A 20635-nucleotide genomic window follows, 5' to 3' on the forward strand; every position below is an offset into this window, starting at 1 on the left:
GGCTGGGGAAGCTCACAGGTTTCATGTTTCCATAGCTTCGTCTAGCCCAAATAGTTGATAGAATAGCACTGATAAAGATGGAGAAGGCGACGATGGCTGTTATAATCTTTCTATGGAGAGCGGTGGCATTGTCGTAAGTTCTTCCAATGCTAGAAGAACCGTTTCTACTGCCGGTTCCACATCGTTGTGTGATAGCATCGTAGGATGGCAAGAGTGGTTCAGTTGACATGGAGAAGGACGAATATTCAAGATCGTGCTTTGATTTGATTCCTTGTAATTCATTGTCTGGTGAAGTAATGAGTCTTTGTAAAATTTTCGAGAAGAAAGAACGAAATATGCGTGGTGACGTAATGGTCTGAAGCCTGTCACGACGTCATATTATCTATCCTATCAGACGCAGACGTGATGTATGCAACCTGGACGAGCCATACATTTACTGTAACTTGTGGGCCCGTAATACGTCCGATGTTCCGTACCATACATTAAAACTGTTCAAAGTCAGGATGATCTGCAGTCTAGCCGAATTCGGTCTAGGCGGTTTCACCATCGTCTTGGCAGTGGGGCTTGAGATAGTTTCTCTGTGTAAAACATGGAAGCCAATTTCGAATACTGCTGTATCGATTGTCTGCACGCTGGCAAGAATGCGCTTCTTCTCGCTATTGACCTGCGATACCCACAGGCGGTGGATCTGATCTTGCAGTATCGGCCCGACGTCCGCTATTGCTGCGACTTTGGAGGTCGAGGGCCCCTGTCACTTGCGGTGATCGGCGGAAATGCTGCTAGCGTGGAGCGGATTCTCCAGTCTCAGGAGATTGATGTCAACGATCGATGCTCGGACGGACTGTCTGCTCTAGTAAACGCGCCGAAGCATCGCGAGTACTATGCCGTCCAACTTTTACTTGCTGATCCTCGAGTGGATGTCAATCTCCCAGACTCTCTTGGCTGGACGCCACTGCAAACTGCGGTTCTCGAAGGAGATCATATAGCAGCCCAGATGCTGGTGCGATATGCAGGAATCGATATCAACCACCAGAGCCCGGCTGTGGAAAGGCTCAATAGTCAGCAATCTGTCCTCATGGTCGACTCTCTTCTACTGCATTCCGAACTGGATGTGAATTTTTCAGACTCCAAAGGGCGAACAGCTCTCTGGCATGCTGTCAACCGTGGCCATTATGACCTCGTGAAATTGTTTCTACGTCAAAGGCAGCTGAGTTGAATAATCCTGATAGATATGGTGTTATGCCATTAGCCCGAGCTGCCGAGAGCCCCGTTCTGTCAGTCCTTGAACTGTTATTGGAACAGCGGCAGATATGCATCAACTCTCAGTCTACACATATCGTGCCTCCGCTTTGGTCTGCATGCCGCGTAGGCAACTCTCCCGCAGTGAAGGCCCTCCTTCGTTTCAGGTCAGTCCAGGTCAATCAGAAAAGCCCTACTGGAACGACTCCGCTCCAAGTAGCTGTTCATTTGAATCATGAATCCATTGTATCTCTCCTCCTCCAAGCAGGGAACTTGGTCGATATCAATGCCCGTGGCCATCAGCAATGGACAGCCATTTTCTTTGCGGCATCCAATGGGTATTTTGGAGTGACCAAATCGTTGCTGAAACATCCTGACATCGATTTGAATTTGATTGATGACCAAGGACGAACCCCACTCTGGTGGGCAGAACATGGACAGCATTCGAGAGTGGTTGATCTGCTGCACAGGCACAGTCGATCGAGCAGGCAGAAGCGTCATCTGGCACGTGGCGTGTCCAAATAAGATATGATCGTTGACATAGTGCCTACTGTGATACTCTTTGTATTGGCTTACGCGACCAATTCTAAAGCGCTGTCTTATCTAGGTGAATAAAAAACATCTTGTTCGATGGACATACAGTCAAGGTTTGAAAGCCTGGTGGCCCATTTTTATGTTGAAAATGACAAGTGCGCTAGATTGAATGACGAACTGTCGGAGTTGATGACCAGTCGACCGCGAAGCCTTGGCCCTGTTTTGTTGCTAAGGTATCCAGGAAGACTGCCAAGGCAAAGCATCGCCATTCCCAACTCCATCATTTATTCTTAATAAGCGCTCGAGCAAGATTCTCCAGTCATACTCTTCTCCTTCCAACCCGCAAAATCCTCATGCCTGATTAGGAATCGCTAGTTGTGGCAGAAATAGAACGACGCAAACTGCCAGGTAAGTCTATAAAAGGAAGGACAGTGGCCGCCGTGCTGACAAAACCTCTGATAGTCTTTTCTCCCAGAAATGCGTTTGCTGCACATAACTTCAACGTCACCCAAGAAGCTCCAGTGAAGAAGGAGGCGATCCACCAATCCGATTGTCTGCAATCCGAGAAAGAAGACGTCGTTGACTGGGATTTCTGGCTCACCCCCGAAGTTCTCAGTGGAGAAGGCCCGCCACCTTTTGGATGAACGATTCACGACAACGTCGCAGACAAAATGGCTCTTGTCGCAAAACCTGTATCTTGATATTTTATAGCCAATACCAGGGCTATCACGCTTTCAGCAGAATACTCCAGGAGTCTTGCCCCGATGTACGGCTGAATGGACAGGGCTTTGAGGATTGCATTAACCGGTTATACTTCCCGGACGCGTCGCAGACTGTACGTGGAATCTGGAGACTCTCAATATTATGCTCAATCAAAAAAATCTTGCTCTTCAATCATACACTGACCTTATGTACATGGAGCCAGTCTTTACACTTAGGGCTATTGGTGCCATTATGTAGAGTGATAGACATAGACTGACGTATCGCATATCACGTTTGTTAACGCTTGCTTCCTTCAGCTCCACTGAGATTCGCAGCCAAGTGTATGGATCATTTTCCAATCTCTTCCAACGCTCTGTAGTACATTAATCGCCCGAGGGACCGCAAGACAGCGGGAAGTCAGGCATTTCGTGGATCTCTCAATGCAACCACGAAGTTGACCATTGCTTTGGTAAAAAATCAGCTCAAATTTTCTACCTTAACACTACTTTCTTTCAACCAAAATTGTAGGAAAATGTCAAAGTAAAGCAAGACGAGTACACTTTAATCAATTCTTGTAGGCCACAGCACAAGCCCAGCCTGGGAGCTAGAAGGAAATATCAGAATGACCTGAATACAACGGATGCAGTAGAGATTGAACTGAATTGGTTGAAGGCAAATGTCACCGACTCCTGCCCCAATTGACTAGCAGTCCATCGGGACGGGCTTGGGCGACGTCGGTTTCATGCTTGAGGATGCAACAGTGCTAGATTCTATAACCTTAGTAGATAAGATCGATGTAGGCGTTTCTGCGGCCGATTTTATCGAACTATCACTAAGGGCAGAGCAGGAAGTCCCCGCCGTGAACTCTTTGCCGATGGAACAGTTTGCTGTGTCTCCTCCGATGTTTTGAAACTTGAGAAGACCGCTCTTGTCTGCTGTGACCCAAGCAAGCTCTTGACCAGTTTGTCGGTGGGGGCCACAGACAGTCACATTGACTGAATCTGTCTCGGTGCGCTTGTTGTGCCCTATCGTGCTGAGATCTGGTGAGTGTCAGTGGAATTGCGCCATAGATGATCTGTATGTAGCTGTACTTACTGGAGCAAGAAGTACCATTCAATTCCCCAATAGCCTCCGAGGATCCTGTACAGCCTCGTGTGCTGTTCGAGTAGATATAACACAGACCACCCACATCTATGATCTCCAGGGTATTGCCGAAGACAAGCGGGCAAAGTATGAAGAGGAGCACAGAAAGACGCATGTTGGAGACTGCGAACTTAGCACGTGTAGTCTGTGGAGGACATTGATGACTTGGTGGTAGTAAGAGGCTTCAGCTGTTTATGTACTTATTGGGAAGTCCTGTGCTAGGTGAGATTCTTGAGGGCATCAGAGATTCAGTCGGACATTTCGCAGCAAAAGACCTGGGCTGCTTGGAGGGGACGCTTTTTGGGATCCACAAAGCCATGATATTATTTTATGGAGAGAAATAGGATGCTTTGACGGAACAAAGTTTTCGTTCGGACTTTCAACCCGAGTATGGTCATTACGCACGCCATCCAAGGTACCGTCTGGAAAACGGTCTTGACTCGACATAAAATTGAGGTCAGAGTGCATAATTGTCTCAAAATCGAGGCAATACCAACTTGAAGACCGCCTTGATCGTCCGCAGGCGCAGAATGATAGTACTGTCTTTTTTCGAGTGTAGCTTGACCAAGCACGCAGGGAAGTCGTTCAGACCCACCCTCCGCTGGGAAGAAAACACGGCCTCTAGTTTTGAACAAGATGCACCAAAAATGATGGTATACTTAAAATTGTTTTATCATATCCAATTTCTTGTGCACTATTTGAGATCTTGAAAGATAGGAGCAACTGGCATTCCTCTTAAGGCTACATGCCTCATCTGATCATATCTGGGAATCAAACGTTCATTTGCACCGGCTCCACACCCATTTGTATACCAGGGTCCTCTCCTGTGATGCTTCGCATCATGTTCATACACCGCACCTTAGAAGTCCATTCTCCCAGTGGCGCACATACGATGTACATACTCCCAGATCCATGATGACGATCGTGATTTCTTGGGACGGTATTTTTTAAGCGCTGGCGTCAAGCGATCTGAAAGACTACTTAGCATATACATAGATCTAGCTTGAGAGGACCCATACCTGAAATCGAGACTCTTGTCAGCGTCGATTCGCTGCTACCAGCAGGATCAGACTCGGACGCAAGAATCGTCTCGAACCACAGATCGATATTGCTCCGGGTTGCCGCGTTGGCTGGGGCGTCTGAGTGTATGATTGTCTGTTCAACCGAGCGGCGGGCGGGCTCTCGTCGTCTACGGCGACCTTGACTTTTCGGAGATCGGGCAGTCGTGCGACTATTCTTCCGCAGAATATGGTATTTTTTGCCTCGTAAGGATTCAACGCTGCGGTCCACACCGAATTTTTCTCTGTATGCGTCCGGAAGGTCTTTCCATGGCAATGCACGATTTTCATCCAACCACTGCAGAAGACTATCTTCTTCTTGTCCCGACCAGCTCAAAATACTGCGTGGGGACATTGTGATTTTTAAATTGATGCTGATGGGATGGTTATAAATGGCTGTTGAAGGGACTTGGCTGACTTTTAAATGCTCACTAGGGTCAGTAGTAAGTATCTTTCACTGGGGAAGTCAGTCATACTTTTTCGAGCCAGAATCCGTTCCATGGATTAGTCCGATGAGCTATTCCAAGCATTTTGCAGCTGAGAAGCGCTCCGTATCACATACTTTCACCAATTCCTGATCTTCAGAAATCAGGTAATATCTTTTAATTTTGCGTCGCTCATAGGTAAAAATCACTATTACTGTTGAGCAATATTCCAATTGCACGACCTGGATGGAATCGAATGTGTTTAGAGCAATGTGTTCATGTTTGACTTGCATTTTATCGCATGTTGAGTTTCCATGTTGACTTTGCATGGTGCTTTTGGGTGTTGACCTTGCCTGGTGAGCGTGCCTGTTGACCTTACTTGTTGAGCGTGCCTGTTGAACTTGCCTGTTGAGCGTGCCTGTTGAACTTGCCTGTTGAGCGTGCCTGTTGACCTTGCCTGTTGACCTTGCCTGTTGACCTTGCCTGTTGACCTTGCCTGTTGACCTTGCCTGTTGACCTTGCCTGTTGACCTTGCATGTTGAATTTCTACATGGCGACATTGTCCGTTTACTCGAATGTTGACATTCTACATGATTACTATGTCTGTTCAGCTTAGACCTCACTCAAAAATTCAAAAGCCCATAATTCCAATTCTTCTTACATTCATGGCTCTACATAATCTGACGAAGCCAAAGTTCCAACAGAATTCAATGTTGCGAGAGAAATCCACATCAATTGCTTACTCAGACCTTCCTGACAAACCTTATAAAAGCTGCCCGAATTTTACTTTTGACAAATTCACTGTTCTAACATTTCTCTGGCACAAAGATGGTTGGAATGAGAAAGCCTGCCCGCCCCAAACAACATGAGGACTTTCGGCGTCGATTGGAGCGCGCTTTATCGCTGTCACCTTCCGATTCGGACAGTGCAGAAGGTTCTTCACTATCGGCCGAAGGTGATACTACAGAGGTTGAATCTCTCGAGGAGAACGACTTCTCCAGTCTCCAACGTGGGACGAACCTGGTGGGTAGGATCCCGCAAGATACCACTGAAGACTGGATACAGAGAGAAGATATTGGAGGAGGGCAGGAAATTGGAGGAGAATCTGAAACCCCAGACAATCGTACCATGATCGCCTTCCAGTGTATCTCCGAGTAAGTGTCTGACTCTGCCGTGGAATCAATTTTAACCTCGCTGCTAATCATACATCTATCAGACTAGACACCCGAGTGAAGTAAGTCGGATAGCCTGCTGAGAAACGCCACCGCTGATACCATTTTAGGTCGATCCAGAGCTCGCTGAGCACTCTTGCAGATAAGACTGGAACCATTTGCAGTGATCTGGACGACATTGTCCAACGAATGGTAGCTGTGGAGGCAGCAATAGAGAACATAAATTCGGAAACCCAGAGCACTACGGAAGAGGATAATTGACTGGGTGAACACGTCGTTGCCAATGAGCTTTCGGACCATGATGTGTTGACTTTTTGTTACCAAAGTAATGCTACATGATTCACGTGACCATTCAATTTCCACTACCTGCCCCAGCATCCAGCTGCATAGCCAGCCTGAGTAGACTATAAATTAGATTCGCTAAGCATGAAGAAATCTGGAGTAAAAACCGAAAACCGCCACCGGTCTGAAATCATATCTGACTTGGCTAATATGCGCACGGACCAATTTCCACGTGCCGTTTAAGCTTCAATGTGCCGGTGGGTCATTGCAATTCGACCCACTTACTTAAATTGCCCACTCGGAGAGTGACAAATTGGAAAGCAAGATTTGGAACCCTGCGCGGCCGGCCTGGCAAATGATTGTCCAGAACATTGACAAAAAATCTTCGACGTTACATTCAGGGCTCTGGGCAAATAATTCCAAATCATATGACCCGTGGCAAGCCTTTCATTTGGCTTTGCTAAAATTGGCTGGGTAGTCCACCATCTGGTATATCAGTAGCCAAAGCTTGCCGTGATTGGATAAAGCACCCGCGCGGGGTGGAATATTGTTGATGCATGTGTATAGTAGTTGTATTTTTGTGGAGTTCTGTGGGTCACGACCCAGTGTTATAGATACAGGTCTAACCCTAATGCATGAGTAGTGCGTATCAGGGTGACAGGACAATACCATAAATACAGGTGCTCCAACAAATATGGACGGCGATCATGATCCACCGAGCGGACGGACCCAGGTGACGGGCTACCCCGCTTGGCGGTGAACAGTACTGCTTCTTAACACTCATCTATTCTATGTACTTTTTGGAAAGCTCTCCATTCAAGACAAGGTATGAATTCGTCTAATATTTATATTTGATCGTATGCAGCTGTAGGCCGAAGACGGTGATGCGACCACGAGGTACTTGTGTGCGTCATGATTACTGACATCAAAATACAAATCCACTAAACTGGATTGGACCCACAAGAACCCGAAGATCATGACGCTTCACACAAACGAATCAAATACATTGTTTGCCCCAGGTTTTTGTTGCAGATTGCTCAGCGGGGGATTACCCGATGCGGAGAACCCGGGAAGGGCATTCTGTCCCAATTTTCCTGGCGGGCCGTACTGCTCCGTCCAATTTCCGTGGATCACTCCGGAGCCGGGTAGATAGGATGCTAGTCTGCGGTTCTGGAGAGCGTCGATCGCGTTCCAGTATCGCGTGGTCGCGGAGACTAGTTCGCCATGTGTTTGATGCAATACCAGCTGAATTTCGTTCCATGGGACGCTATCCTGTGTCGAAGCATTCAGCGATTCCACCTGCTGCTGGAGTTGACGAATCTCGTTCTGAAGTCTTTCATTGTCAGCCAGAGCGGCTTCTTCTCGCGCAATAGCCTGTTGCAATTTCGAACTCGCTTCAGCTTCTGCGGCTTGCATTCTCTGCAACAGCTGAGACTCGCAGGCCTTTTGATCGTTTTTCTCCGCAAGGGCCAATTGAAGCTCCCGACCAATTTTGTCCATCTCATCAAGGCACTTGGCATGAATAGCTCTGAACTCCTTCTTCCGATCACTCTTTGACACGATATGCCCCTAAATAGTATGATCAGCTGGTGCGCATGGTATCGGCAGTACTGAGCATAGTAAAGGGTAACTCAAGAATTTAGGAATCGAAAATAGACCACCATCAACATACTGGGACTTTGGACGGCTGCGCCACTGAGTGCAGAGAATAGGAGTCTGCACGAGACTGAGAGACACCCGACTGAGTAGGGCTGGGAGAATTGACTCGGGACTTCGCACGCGTCACTCTCGACCTGCTTGTGATGTCTGGCTTCTTTGGGGCGGAGTTAGATTGATTTGCCATGCTATCTTTTGACAAGCGAGTTTTAGCTGAAGGATGAAAAGCTGAAGATTCCCTCGTGCAAAAGGTTGGGAAGGCATAGCCTTTAATACTAGGGGGTCCGTTGGGAGATCATCTGCAACGAAGCGCAAAAATATGTGTTCCTGCCAAGCAACCCTATTGGTACCAATTTTCCGAGTTGGAAGTCACCAATATGCATTCACACCGACAACCCAGAATCTGTAAGCGTGTTAGAAAATACCCACATGCCTCATGAAACTGGACATGATGCATTTTTTGTTGTTCTGATATGGGTCCGCAGAAAGATCGCTGCTGCGTATATCAACTTAAAATGATCCCCAAAGGCAGTTTTGATACACACATGAAGGGATGACTTTCTGCGGCATACATACAGAAAGCCGTTGATTACCAAGCAGCCATTTAGTGCATATGTTTCTTTTTTGAGTATGGCTTATACCAGATAATCCACGTGGGTGAGATTGAAATCCAGGTCATTACCCCTTTTCTTGGTACAGTACATGGCTTGACGCCTAATATTTGTATGGCTCAAGAATACCGAGTGCGGCTAATCACATGGTAACACGACGTGGAATTTTGGTTCTGAATGCCATTCGCCGTGGGACTTATCATGGTTCATCCATTGCAAAAATTTGCAATGCTCCTATCATACCCTGGCGCAAGACGCCAATCAGAAATGACCTGGTAAGACGTGACTCATGATCCGATCGAGACAGATATCGGTGGGACCTTGAGACTAGGAACGCTGACTCGCGGACCCGTGTCCCGTGTCGAAGAAATGACCAACCAAGGACCTCTGCATTGACATTCATTTCACTAATCACGATCCGATCGACTACCAGATGTGTAACTGAGTGTCCCTTCACAATTCATGCTTATTTAGATTGCTCTTCTGACACAAACGGCTCATATGACTCGTGTTTTGGGAGCACAGAGCACAACGCTACTAATGTTGCTCCCAAATTGATGCCTTGAAGGTGATTCGCGATCCACTCTTTAACGGATGACTCCACATAGAGAAGGTCTTCTCCACTTTTCCGTTACCAGGGTAACCGTCCTTTCGATCCAGTCGATGGAAAGATCTAGAAGCTATCTTTCCTGCATCGACCCTTCTTCCAGCCCCCTAGTTGCCCACTTGGTGGTTCATCCTCTTGGCCTGAATTTATTACGGTCTAGAACCACAGCTCACTTAGGGTCGTACATGTTGGGCAGGATGGAATAGCTTACATGAATAGTTCGGGGACAATTCAAACTCTGATTGGCTTCCGACGTCAGGGTCTGCGTCGTAGGCCAGACATATGTGCCATACCCAGACTTATTCTAAATCCCGCAGGTGTGTCTTGTACGGGATACGGTTCTGCCTGCGCCTGTGAGTTTTCCAGCACCAGTAAATTGCTTTTGGATAGACGGTTGAAAGGGCACGAGTATATTACAGGACAGCTCTTCACGAATGTTTATTCCTGTCGGGAAGGTTGAATTCGAACATACTCAGCCACAAAGACTTTTTTTAGTGTCAATTTCAGATCACCCATCCATGGACAATCGCGTCCTCCTCGCCTGAGGCTGTCCTGGCGACCGGTCGTTTCCATGGTCTGACGAGAGTATCATCGAACTTCTCAGACAGCCCCACTCAAAGTCTATGGAAGCTGAGAATCTTACTTTTCTTTCTCTAACGTTTCATCGGGATCCGGACTTCCAGAGGCACGAGAAAATGCCATTGTCTGGCTGACCTGGTAGAAAGACAAAAGGGATCGAGGCTAATTACGCCTAGTGTTCGTCCCAGCTTCTACGTTATCAATGAGTCTGCGACCCGGCCATCCATTGACCCAATAAGATCTGAAAGTTCGTCAGATCATTCCAAGCAGCCCCCAGCTACTATGCCGTGATCTCATTGCAAGAAAATCACATGTTTGCCGCAGTAGGCTTTAAAATTGTCTACTCACCACGTCCACCTCATAAGTTTCATATTCTTTTACGTTTGCGACAAGTCTTTGGTCATCATGGATACAATCATTACCAGCCTACCATCGGACGTCGGGGCTATTCTGATGAAGAACGTCTCAATTATTCAGGTCGTATCCATGTTTGCGATCGGCGCATACAATGCCCTGGAAACGGGAATTGTCACATTTGATACGTTCAAGCGCTACAGCGGCCTCTATTTCTGGAGCATGAAGGTCGCGTCTTGGGGCATTCTTCTGCATGCACTGCCTGCCATGGCTCGTTTTGTCTCTCAGGCATCTAATCTTTCTACGTCAATCCCTTTCATCATTGGATGGTACGCCATGGTTACCGGTCAGGCCGTCGTACTCTATTCACGTCTGAACCTCGTTGTCTCCAACATGGAAAAGGTGCGATGGGTCTTGTGGATGATCGTCGGGAACTTTTTTCATTCTTCATGTCCCCATGACCGTCTTGTTCTTTGGCCTGAACCAAGGGGACGCACGCTTCGCTCGACCCGCCGCGATATACGATCGCATACAGGTCACCGGCTTCTGCGTGCAAGATTCCATCATCTGCGGCATTTACATCTACGAAGCAGTCCGAGCTCTCAAGCCGATGATTGAGATCCGAGGTCGCAATGGTCGGAATGCCATCATCCATCTGCTCTGGATCAATGTTATTGTCGTGTTGTTAAATATCCTGCTCCTTCTCACGGGGTACAAGCTACACTATATTCAAGTGAGCTTCAAGACTGTCGTGTACAGCATCAAGCTGAAGTTGGAGTTCTCTGTGTTTAATCGTCTCCGGTCGTTGACGAGCACGCAGCCCAGTCTATCTCAGCATGAGTCCAAAGAGCGGTGCAGATCAAGCAAGACGAGTCTCTTGGACAAGATGTTCCCATATGTATCTGTGACACCGGATAGAAGTGTGAGATCCGAGGCATCTCAAAGAGAAACTCCGCGAGAGGCATGCGCGACATCGAATGAGAATAGCGTTTGCTCTGGAAACACCTCGTTCACACGAGTCTCTGCCAATACCACAACTACTTCCCCTGCGGGCTCATCAGGCAGCCTGCCCATGCTGGAACTGAGTCTGTCTGAATTCTCACCCAGATTGGAGGTATGAATCTTTGGCAAGGAATGAGCAATAGTTTTTTTGCGAGTTCACTGCCTGTGAGAGAGCGAGTTGGTGATACAGTACCATGCAAGATGTGGATTATTTTAGTATGGCGAGGAGCCGACGCGAGCTCTTCTGTAGAAAGGACTTTCTTATATGTTTTTAAAATGTTACCATTGGTGCAACATGCATGACTTCGAGGAGGATATTCTCATACCTATATTAAGTCGAGGAATCATGCTATTGCGATTCATTACGACGATATAAGAACAAGAATGACAACAAAATGATTTAGGTTAGAGGACAATACACCACCTACCCTTTCAGAGTAGTTATTGGTTCAGAGTAGTTATTGGTCAAGGCGACTTCGAGAATGGCTGTAGGACAAAGAAAATGATTGAGCATAAACATATAATAGTAGGATTCGCTTGTGGTCACCCACTATACTACTAACTGACTGGCGTGTGGCTTAAATGCGGCCAGTAGTTCGGTGGGTGACGCCAGGGTGAGAAATGGGTGAGAGCCGCTTTAGCGTCGCGCGACCAGGGGTGAGAAGGGTGAGTGTGCAATAGAGAGGGTGAGAAGCGGGGTGAGAGCGGGTGAGAGTCGCTCCCCGTCTCGCGACGACCGCACTGATCTTCTAAGCCGAGCGGTAATACAATATTATTGGACCATAATTCTTGACTGAAACGGCCAACGTCTTGGCATATGCACATAGCCCCCTTAGTAGAGTAATTTTGGAATGCCCTGTAGATATGAGATCATCCTCTTCTATTTTTGTCGACACTGGCTCTTCTACGGTGTATAGGCCCCTACCTACCCTCAGACCCCTATAGGTATATGGGGCTCTTAACTGGTGATTGGATAGCGAGATTAGTGATGTGATATCTAATGCATATGACCCAAGCCTATCACTTTTCTCAGGCTCCCTTAAGGCTTGGCACAAACCCGACGGGTTTGTGCCAAGCCTTAAGAACATCTTGATTCCTGACTTATTACGAACACAATAATCCATCAAACTTTCCAAGAACCATAGACACCATGCACTCTGCCGATGAGGTTATCCGTGCAGCTAAAATTATCTCATCTGCATTACCAACCCTAACAGAAGAGCTGCTTTCAACCCATCGCCGAGAGCTACAGTTTGCATTTGATCGCCTAGAGCATGTCCTACGCTCTGAAATCTCGATAAGCAATGCCACGCAAGAGCAAAACAGCTCGCAATCACCTCATATGTTACCGATGGAGCCTTGCTTTGGACCTTCGATCAATGGAGATAGCCACAACGCCTTCGAGTATATCCGTTCTGAAGGATCTAGGCACCTAAACAAGCAACCAGTGCAAGAGCAGCCAATGTCAGAGCAATCAATGCCAGAACAACCAATGCCAGAACAACCAATGCCAGAACAACCAATGCCAGAGCCGCCGACACAGGAACAACCACAAGAGCAACCAACGTCAGAGCAACCAATGCTAGAGCAGCCGACACAGGAACAACCACAAGAGCAACCAATGCCAGAACAACTACAAGAGCAACCAATGCCAGAGCAACTACAAGAGCGACCAATGCTAGAACAACCACAAGAGCAACCAATGCCAGAACAACCACAAGAGCAGCCGATACAGGAACAACCACAAGAGCAACCAATGACAGAACAACCACAAGAGCAGCTGACACAGGAACAACCACAAGAGCAACCAATGCCAGAACAGCCGACACAGGAACAAACAGCACAAGAAATTCAAGTATCAGATGGACTCCCAAGACAGCCTGCAGGGCGAAAAGGTCTAACACAGGAGGATTATCTAAGTACCATGATGAAGATGCTCGAAAAGGATGTCAAAAAAATCAAATCGTTCAGCAACAAAAGTGAAGCACATGCTGTTTTGTATGGTGAGAATTGGAGCCACATGGATCCTCTCGAAGTTGATATCCAGCTATCTTTGCGTGGTTGCTCTTTAGCCCAAAAGTTTCGTGCAATCCTTGCTCGGTACATATTCGCCCAGAAATATTTGGACTGGGCTGAAACCACATATGAGCTCCCTCGGGTTTCGTTTTTGCTTCTGGACGCAAAAGGCGCAGATTCCAAACGAAAAGACAGTTACATACGTAATTATCTGGGTGCTATCGATCGAAGCAGTACTGGAAACCAAAGATCGGTCCAAATCGGTGTGAAAATGCACTCATTCGAGCATATATACGGAAAGATAGGGACCTTCTCCTTTCTCTTCTATGTGTACTCCTATTTCCGAGGGCTAAAGTACTCATCTTTGAAATGCCTGGCCGACTTAATTCGCGACTCTCCGATATGGTCTGAGCTTGCAGAAACAAGTGAAGGATGGTTTAAAAATTGTGTATTACTATACAAAAAGGATTGTGGTATGTCTTAACCCGATTCTATCTATACTAGTATGGTCCAGAGTTAACATTTAAGGATGGCCGCAGCTGAATATCGAAATCAACGCGGTCAAAAGCGACCCATTGACTCTGACGGTCTTGAGGAAAGCCAGAACAAGCGCACAGAGCTAGACTTTGGCACCTTGATGTCTCAAACAGATAACGCCAATGTCGAAGACGATGCTAGGATAGGCTTGAATGCTAGCATCCCACCTTATGCCGATTTGAACTCAATATTTCTAGATGAGAATGGGGTATTGAGAGGGTTTGATCCCTTTGTTTCAGATTTCGGTTTCCTTGAATCCCTGAATGGGCTTGAGAATTTCCAGCTAATTGAAGCCGGACCAGAGGCCAACTTCAGTTCGCAAGATAATGGAGTAGGGGTTCCCTTATCTATCTCTGAAACCGTTTGTTAAAGTAGTCAATATAGGTACAAATTTCCCAGCGATAAGCGACGAGGTTACAAAGTGTTATGAACTCTTGTGTGTTTCCTCGTATGCAACAATAATAACATCAATGTCTTCGCCCGTGAGCGCCGGTCCATCTCCAATATAGCAGTAGGTGTCAATCGGGAGCGAAACGCCGGAGATGGTTGAGACCCCATTGACGGGAATTATTAACAAGCGTTTTATTGGATAGAATCGGTTGATAATTGTTGCGCCTCTTAAGAAGTGACGGACGGCACAGGCCAGCACCTACCAGCAATAGTTATTAGCTTGTAAGTAAGGAGAATGGTCGAGCAGCTCACGTGTAACGAGTGGTTTTTAAGGTCTTCCTCAATCTCCTTGTGGAGCAATTCGACCGATTTCGAAAATTCCTCCCCCCATGCCTCCATCCACTCGCATCTGCCCCCTCATGTGTCGTTTGCCCTTTCTCGATCTGATTCCGTATAGCACCAATGATAAGCTTCGATTTTGATGATACTTGTTCAGGTTTCGTTTTGGAGAAATCCATATTCGAGGATGTCACTGCGCACAGTGCGCAGTATCGAGGAGTGTCGTGAACAAAACCCGGAAGGGCTGTGTTCGGTGCCCGACTGACCTCGTGATTGAGATGGAGGGGTAAACACGTGATACGTACAGCACGTCCTAGGCGGTCAGTACAGGAACGTTCTATCGAAGCTTGGCATAGAATTACTTAATGAAATTTATTGCATTCTGGTCTTGCAGATCTGGAGTCCTATTTAATGAAACGGACGGAACACCGTTTTCACTATGGATAACGAGCGTGTGTTAACTGCTCGTAAATTTTGGCCCTAGGTAGTGTAAATACGAATATCTTGCCATTTTCGAAAGTTTATTTGAAACTGCTGTCCCCACCTAAAAGGCTCGATAGGTTTTATATAAGAGTGCCAGCACGCCGAGAAAATCAATCAAACCAGTCGAGTACATATCCCCAATGCCTTGTCTGCAGCTATCTCTTTTTCCACGATGTATATGTCCTGTTTCAGTGCCGATGATGATGATGACCTTTCTTCGTGGAATATTCCAGAGGACTTAGACGAGTCAAACCTAGATCATAGTCTAGATCAAACCTCTGCAACTTCATATAGTGTACCTAACACTATATGGACCCGCCTCCGATCTATATTCTCAGCTGTGAGTTATAAAGTGACGCAGGTGCCAGCAACAACTTCTTGTGAGTTTAACATCCGGGGAGTTATCCTTTATCTTACGAAGTTTATCAGCTAAAGAGCCATTAATACCTAGCCATCGTCTCATTAAGCAGCAAAGCAAATACCAAGACTTTTGCGCTGCCTCAAAAGCCTCCACAAACTCACATGCTGCCTACCGGGGGCAAGCTTATTGAGAGTGAAAGATGGACCATGCCATTTCATAACAGGATTATTGAACCACCTCAAGTACCTCCACAAATCCGGTTCTTTGTTAGGGATAAGTTAGTTGACATAGAGGAGGATGGCGCATCTCCCTAACAACATTTGAATACGAACTCATTTTCTAAGAAGTCGAAGTCCTCGTCCGAGATGCCAAGGGAGCCGCTCGTTAGTTATTATCCAGCCATATTTCCCATCAACTATTTGGGCGGGCCCCGTGGGACTCTCTGATGTGGATGGTGGCTTTATGGGAGGCCGTGATGTGTATATGATCTTTTTTTGCTAGATATGAAAATTCGTGAAGCGAAGGAATCAGTGCGTTAGAAAAAGCTGCATAAGTGCAGAAAGGAGAACATGCTTGGTACTAATGTAATGGACATGAATCCCGACAAGGGCGATATTTTCCATAATAATAACCTTTGAACTTAATGTCAATTTACCATAGCAAGATAAGTGACAGTGTTTCGAGCAATAATTAATATGATCGTTAAGGGACTATACCCTCGTGATTGCACAGACGGCAGAGTCCTTGCGAGCACAAAGCCTAAACCACTAAAAATGGTTCCAGTCCTCTAATATCTGGAAATATAAGGCACCCACCCCCCAAGTAGAAATGAGCAGCCAATTCTTTCCCAAAGCTCAATCATGGCCGCCCCCCAGAAAACCTCCAAAAAGCTATTCCATCCAGTGCCCGATTCACTGACCATGGCCACCATCAAGGAACTCTTGGAAACACCCCTTGGCTCCCATGATGCCTGTCATGTACTCAAAGACGTCATGGAAATCGAACACGGTCCTTCGCTTGCGCGCCAGTTGATGGAAAAATGGAATATGTGTCGCAACGTTCAGACATGCAAAGATATCATCGAAAGCGGAGATAGTTCCTACAAGCTGTGCCTGCACGAAATTTCCAACTGCGCTGAATGCCACCAATTCTTTTTTGACACGAATAAGCCAGCCGACATGGCGACCTTTTGCTTCATACGCAAAGCAGAGGATATGAAGCAAAAGGATCGCCTACTCTTTGAAACGACATTGCAAGATCTCCTTCCACGCTGTACATGGAACTCACAATGGTTCCGCACCTGCTGGGACCATATTCAAAAGTTTCCAGAGATGAAGCTACCGCGTCTAGATCAAGCTCAAATTCATCAAATTTGCAAATTTGTCGATCCCGATCTAGCGGACCAACTGTTTAAAAGAGGTGTCTACCTAGGCGGTCTTGGCGAAGGAGAATTTTCTAGCCTGAACGGAGTTATGCATCAAGAGAGCCCATGGCCTATGTATAATTGGCTTTTCAAAGACTCTGATAGCACTTTTGAAGAAAAGTTAACTGCCATTGCCCTCCAAGGTTATCAGCCTAAAAGTTTGGCGGTCTGGCGCAACGCTGCAATCGCAGCAGCTTCTTCAAACCGCACTGCCAGCCTCCAAATATTTGATTCCATCATGCATAACCCCCCTTTGGAAATACCGGAGGAGACAGGCTTCAGAACCCGGCTTTTGCTCCTGATTCTGACGAACGCATTTCAGCGGAATCCTGGTTTAGTCTTAGATTCGATCCATTTAAGCTTGGCCAGCGGAACAGAAGCCGTGTTGCCCACGGAATATGAGATGGCAACCATTCAAAAAGTTCAAAGCATTGGCGCTAATGCATTTGAAAGACTCGGTCTTCAGGACTTCGATTCTTTGAGACCAAGAATGAGGGAAGCAGGACTCTATGAACTCGAAAGAGTGCTAGCAAACCTTTTTGAGGCTAGCCGCCTGTTTTAGTCTTCTGCCTCTCCTTCTGTTGTTTCTGTTGTTTCTGTTTCGTGCTGTTCTGTTGTTCGTGTTCCTTATACTGTTTATGCTGCTTATCTATTATGATGCTGCCCACCTCGAGCTCTAAATTCGGCAGCTCATAGAGGATGGCGTAGAACAGAGCAGCCGAAATCTAATCTCTCTCTTCAGTATGTATTTTTGGTTACAAAATTTTGCCACAACTTTCATGGATTCCGTTTCCTTTTTACTGCGTTTCATATAATAGACTACCAGCCATATCCATTCGTCTTATGTCTTGATTTCGACGTTTAAAATTAAGCTTAGATATTCGACTGCAAGTCTGCTTGCTCATCCACTTCTAGTACTAATCCCAAGATATGTCTCGCGATACTTGCCGTAAAAACATTTGAAGGGGTATCTGGAAAATCCCCGTTCACATACTAGGTGAAAATGTGGTTAGTAGTATACCTAATTCCGTAGTCCGAGTCTGAATTTTAACTCATTAGTAAACTTAGAAAGACACATAAATAAACCGCATGCCGCACGGTTTATTCCAAGGTCGGAGCATCTCATGAGCTCAACCGCTACTACGTTAATACCTCCAAAGCCCCTCCAAGATGCCCCATTCCGATGAAAAAGATGCGCTTGAACTGCAACTACATGAATGGCGTATGTTCCTATTAGCTGTGAATGCTTCTATGCAAGAGCTGACCAATGAATGATTTACTCTATGTAGGAGCGGAAAACGAGCTTCGAATTACCTATCCGTCGGTCAAAGACTACATAATATCTATCGTTGGGCCAACACCTTGCGAGTTGCCATATAAGCAAAGACATGACCATATCGGGTCGACTCTGAGGAGGGATATAGGATACGCCCCCATTTTGCTCACCGAAGACATCGTGGATGGGATCTACACGGGAAGTCCTGAAAGACAATTCGTTGAATATATGCTTGTTTTGTTGAGGCTTCTGAATCTCGGAAACGAACCGCCGCTATTAATACGCCCCTCGATTTCCAGCATTTTCGGTTCCCAGAAAGGAAAAGAGCTAATTACGGTCCTGCGAGCAAGTCGCGAGGATTTGAAAATAGACATCAGCGAGTGTATGAAGCTAGTCACTCAGTTTGATGTTTAGTCTTGTTGAGATTGTATCAAGTCATTGATTCCCCCCGTTCACACTTAAAGCCATATCTACATTCCTATATCTACATCAATGTTTTCGAAGACGTTTTGGACCTCCTTTGACTATTACATCGCCTGGTCACTCCGTGCAATCTTGATTTGGCATATTATTGTGTTTATTCTACTTGGATATTTGCTACTTGAAGGCCTTTACGCAAGAAATCGAAGAGGCAAGGAAAAAGAAAAAGAAAAAGAAAAAGGGGTGTAAAGTACTATATCTGGATGGTACGTATTCAAGGGGCAGAGCCTTAAAAACAATGGTCTGATACTAACATTAAATAAAGCTATTAGTATTATGTCTTTCTCAGAGCATCAATCGTCACGGCCGTGTGGCCTGCCGAATTCGCGGCCCATGCCCAATAACGTCCGACCTCAAGGCCAAGCTCAGGAGCCGATAGAATTCACTCTTGACACAATTTTTTAGTGAGATTATAGGTGGCAAGGAATGCTAGAGGTGAAGCATTCAATGTGATGTTGAAGTCTTTGATGAACAAGGCTATGTTTTTATTGAATGCTATTTACAATGGCTTGATTAGTGACACCTAATGGTGTAGGGCACATGATCGTTGTTTGCGCAATATAAAAGTCCCCTCCTCCATGTCCATCCAAAGATTAATTGAGATCATTTCAAATCCTCCTTTAAAGCCAATACCATGTACAATGCACGAACATTGTCTGTCTTTGATACAGTTGACGAACAAAATTTTCATACATTTGATCATTGGGAACTGGGTCTTTTATGCCCAGTATACCGAGACCTGCTCTCTGTACCAGATGAAGCCTCCTCACACCGAATTATTCATTCGCTTCGAATTGTGCAGCAGAACCCTCAAACCAATCATACCACTCGCAACGACATTCAAAATGTGTTAGGAAGTGAATTCATGCACTTTCTGCTTAAAAATAAATGGAAGATATACGCGAGTTATGACGATACTCTGAAGGACATAGAAAATGCCGCAGGAGATTGCGACCCTGCTTCATTATGTCTGAGGGATTGTGTAGACTGCTTCAGTTTTCTACTTCAAATGGGGGTGATCAGTCCATGCTACTATAGTAGTAATGGTGAAAGCTTCTTTTCCCTCTCACTTCTCAATTCAGAGCCGATCATAGCTCAGCTATTACTACACAATATGCCTCTTCAGCATATCCTTGAGCCTGCATATGCATCGAAAAATCATGAGGGCTGGTCAAATTTCCAGCTTGCAGCAAGAAACCCAAGTCTATTTTACATATGCTGGGAAAAGATTTGCTTATCAGGAATGGATATTACTCAGGCAATGAACCCTGAAACTCTTTACAAAATTAGTCATTTTGCCACTCGCAAGCTGGCTAATGAAATGCTTTGTCGAGGGGTCGATCTTGTGTCGTTGGTGGAGCTTTATGGTTTGTCGTTTTGGCAAAATATGATTCTCGAAAACCCAAGCTCTTCAGAAGTTTTCTCCTGGCTGGAAGAAAGAGGACATGGGCCAGCATATCAAAATAACTCTACTTCTCTAGCTCTCTTTGCTACTTTGAATGAACGTCCAGAGGCCGCATGTTGGCTACTGGATCGTAGTACAAGCATAGCAGAGCAGCGGGATTGTGCATTACTGGCCTGTGCCCGTCCTTCTGAACCTAGTACCCAAATTTTCGATCATATTATGAGACATCTAGCTCTTACAGATGAACTCTTTGGTTTCTTCCTTTGAAGTTCTAGCGCAGGTTTATTGACCAAAGTCATGAAGGGTATCATATGTATATACATGCCTACGTGATAATGAGCCTCCTTCTTTTGTTTTTCTTCCTTCCTGCCCTTTTATTTCCTTCTCTTCTTAGCTTTAGCTTTATCTCTGAATGGACTGTTTCCGGTTATATAGACTTGCTTTTTAATGTTAGATTGATATCTCTGATTTACCTGCTTTTATGAAGCGCCTTACAACATTTCTTTAAGACAGAATTACTTTATTCGATTACTTCAGACAGTTCATATCATAACATACTTC

At 45.9% G+C, this 20635-nt stretch overlaps 7 protein-coding genes across 7 annotated transcripts; 4 read left to right on the forward strand and 3 right to left on the reverse strand.

Annotated features, from left to right (window-relative positions):
• Positions 1-589: 589 nt before the first annotated feature.
• Positions 590-1216, forward strand: N7466_001436 (ankyrin repeat domain-containing protein; the record flags this gene model as incomplete). The annotated part of the gene is made up of 1 exon (XM_057160834.1): positions 590-1216. One exon carries the CDS (start codon positions 590-592, stop codon positions 1214-1216), a length of 627 nt encoding a protein of 208 aa, XP_057024119.1.
• Positions 1217-3177: 1961 nt separating this feature from the next.
• Positions 3178-3733, reverse strand: N7466_001437 (uncharacterized protein; the record flags this gene model as incomplete). The annotated part of the gene is made up of 2 exons (XM_057160835.1): positions 3178-3515; positions 3571-3733. 2 exons carry the CDS (start codon positions 3731-3733, stop codon positions 3178-3180), a joined length of 501 nt encoding a protein of 166 aa, XP_057024120.1.
• Positions 3734-4477: 744 nt separating this feature from the next.
• N7466_001438 (uncharacterized protein) lies at positions 4478-5031 on the reverse strand (the record flags this gene model as incomplete). Its single annotated transcript, XM_057160836.1, has 2 exons — positions 4478-4587; positions 4638-5031. 2 exons carry the CDS (start codon positions 5029-5031, stop codon positions 4478-4480), a joined length of 504 nt encoding a protein of 167 aa, XP_057024121.1.
• A 7483-nt stretch (positions 5032-12514) lies between these two features.
• Positions 12515-14287, forward strand: N7466_001439 (uncharacterized protein; the record flags this gene model as incomplete). The annotated part of the gene is made up of 2 exons (XM_057160837.1): positions 12515-13853; positions 13920-14287. The coding sequence occupies 2 exons, from the start codon at positions 12515-12517 to the stop codon at positions 14285-14287; spliced, it is 1707 nt and encodes a 568-aa protein (XP_057024122.1).
• Positions 14288-14341: 54 nt separating this feature from the next.
• On the reverse strand, positions 14342-14706 carry N7466_001440 (uncharacterized protein; the record flags this gene model as incomplete). Its single annotated transcript, XM_057160838.1, has 2 exons — positions 14342-14566; positions 14620-14706. The coding sequence occupies 2 exons, from the start codon at positions 14704-14706 to the stop codon at positions 14342-14344; spliced, it is 312 nt and encodes a 103-aa protein (XP_057024123.1).
• Positions 14707-16350: 1644 nt separating this feature from the next.
• Positions 16351-17475, forward strand: N7466_001441 (uncharacterized protein; the record flags this gene model as incomplete). Its single annotated transcript, XM_057160839.1, has 1 exon — positions 16351-17475. One exon carries the CDS (start codon positions 16351-16353, stop codon positions 17473-17475), a length of 1125 nt encoding a protein of 374 aa, XP_057024124.1.
• Positions 17476-18083: 608 nt separating this feature from the next.
• Positions 18084-18603, forward strand: N7466_001442 (uncharacterized protein; the record flags this gene model as incomplete). The annotated part of the gene is made up of 2 exons (XM_057160840.1): positions 18084-18135; positions 18203-18603. The coding sequence occupies 2 exons, from the start codon at positions 18084-18086 to the stop codon at positions 18601-18603; spliced, it is 453 nt and encodes a 150-aa protein (XP_057024125.1).
• Between the last annotated feature and the right edge of the window lie 2032 nt (positions 18604-20635).

This window comes from Penicillium verhagenii (genome assembly GCF_028828195.1).
Source record: "Penicillium verhagenii strain IBT 33310 chromosome Unknown utg000003l_segment0_segment0, whole genome shotgun sequence".
Classification (NCBI taxonomy): Eukaryota; Fungi; Ascomycota; class Eurotiomycetes; order Eurotiales; family Aspergillaceae; genus Penicillium; species Penicillium verhagenii.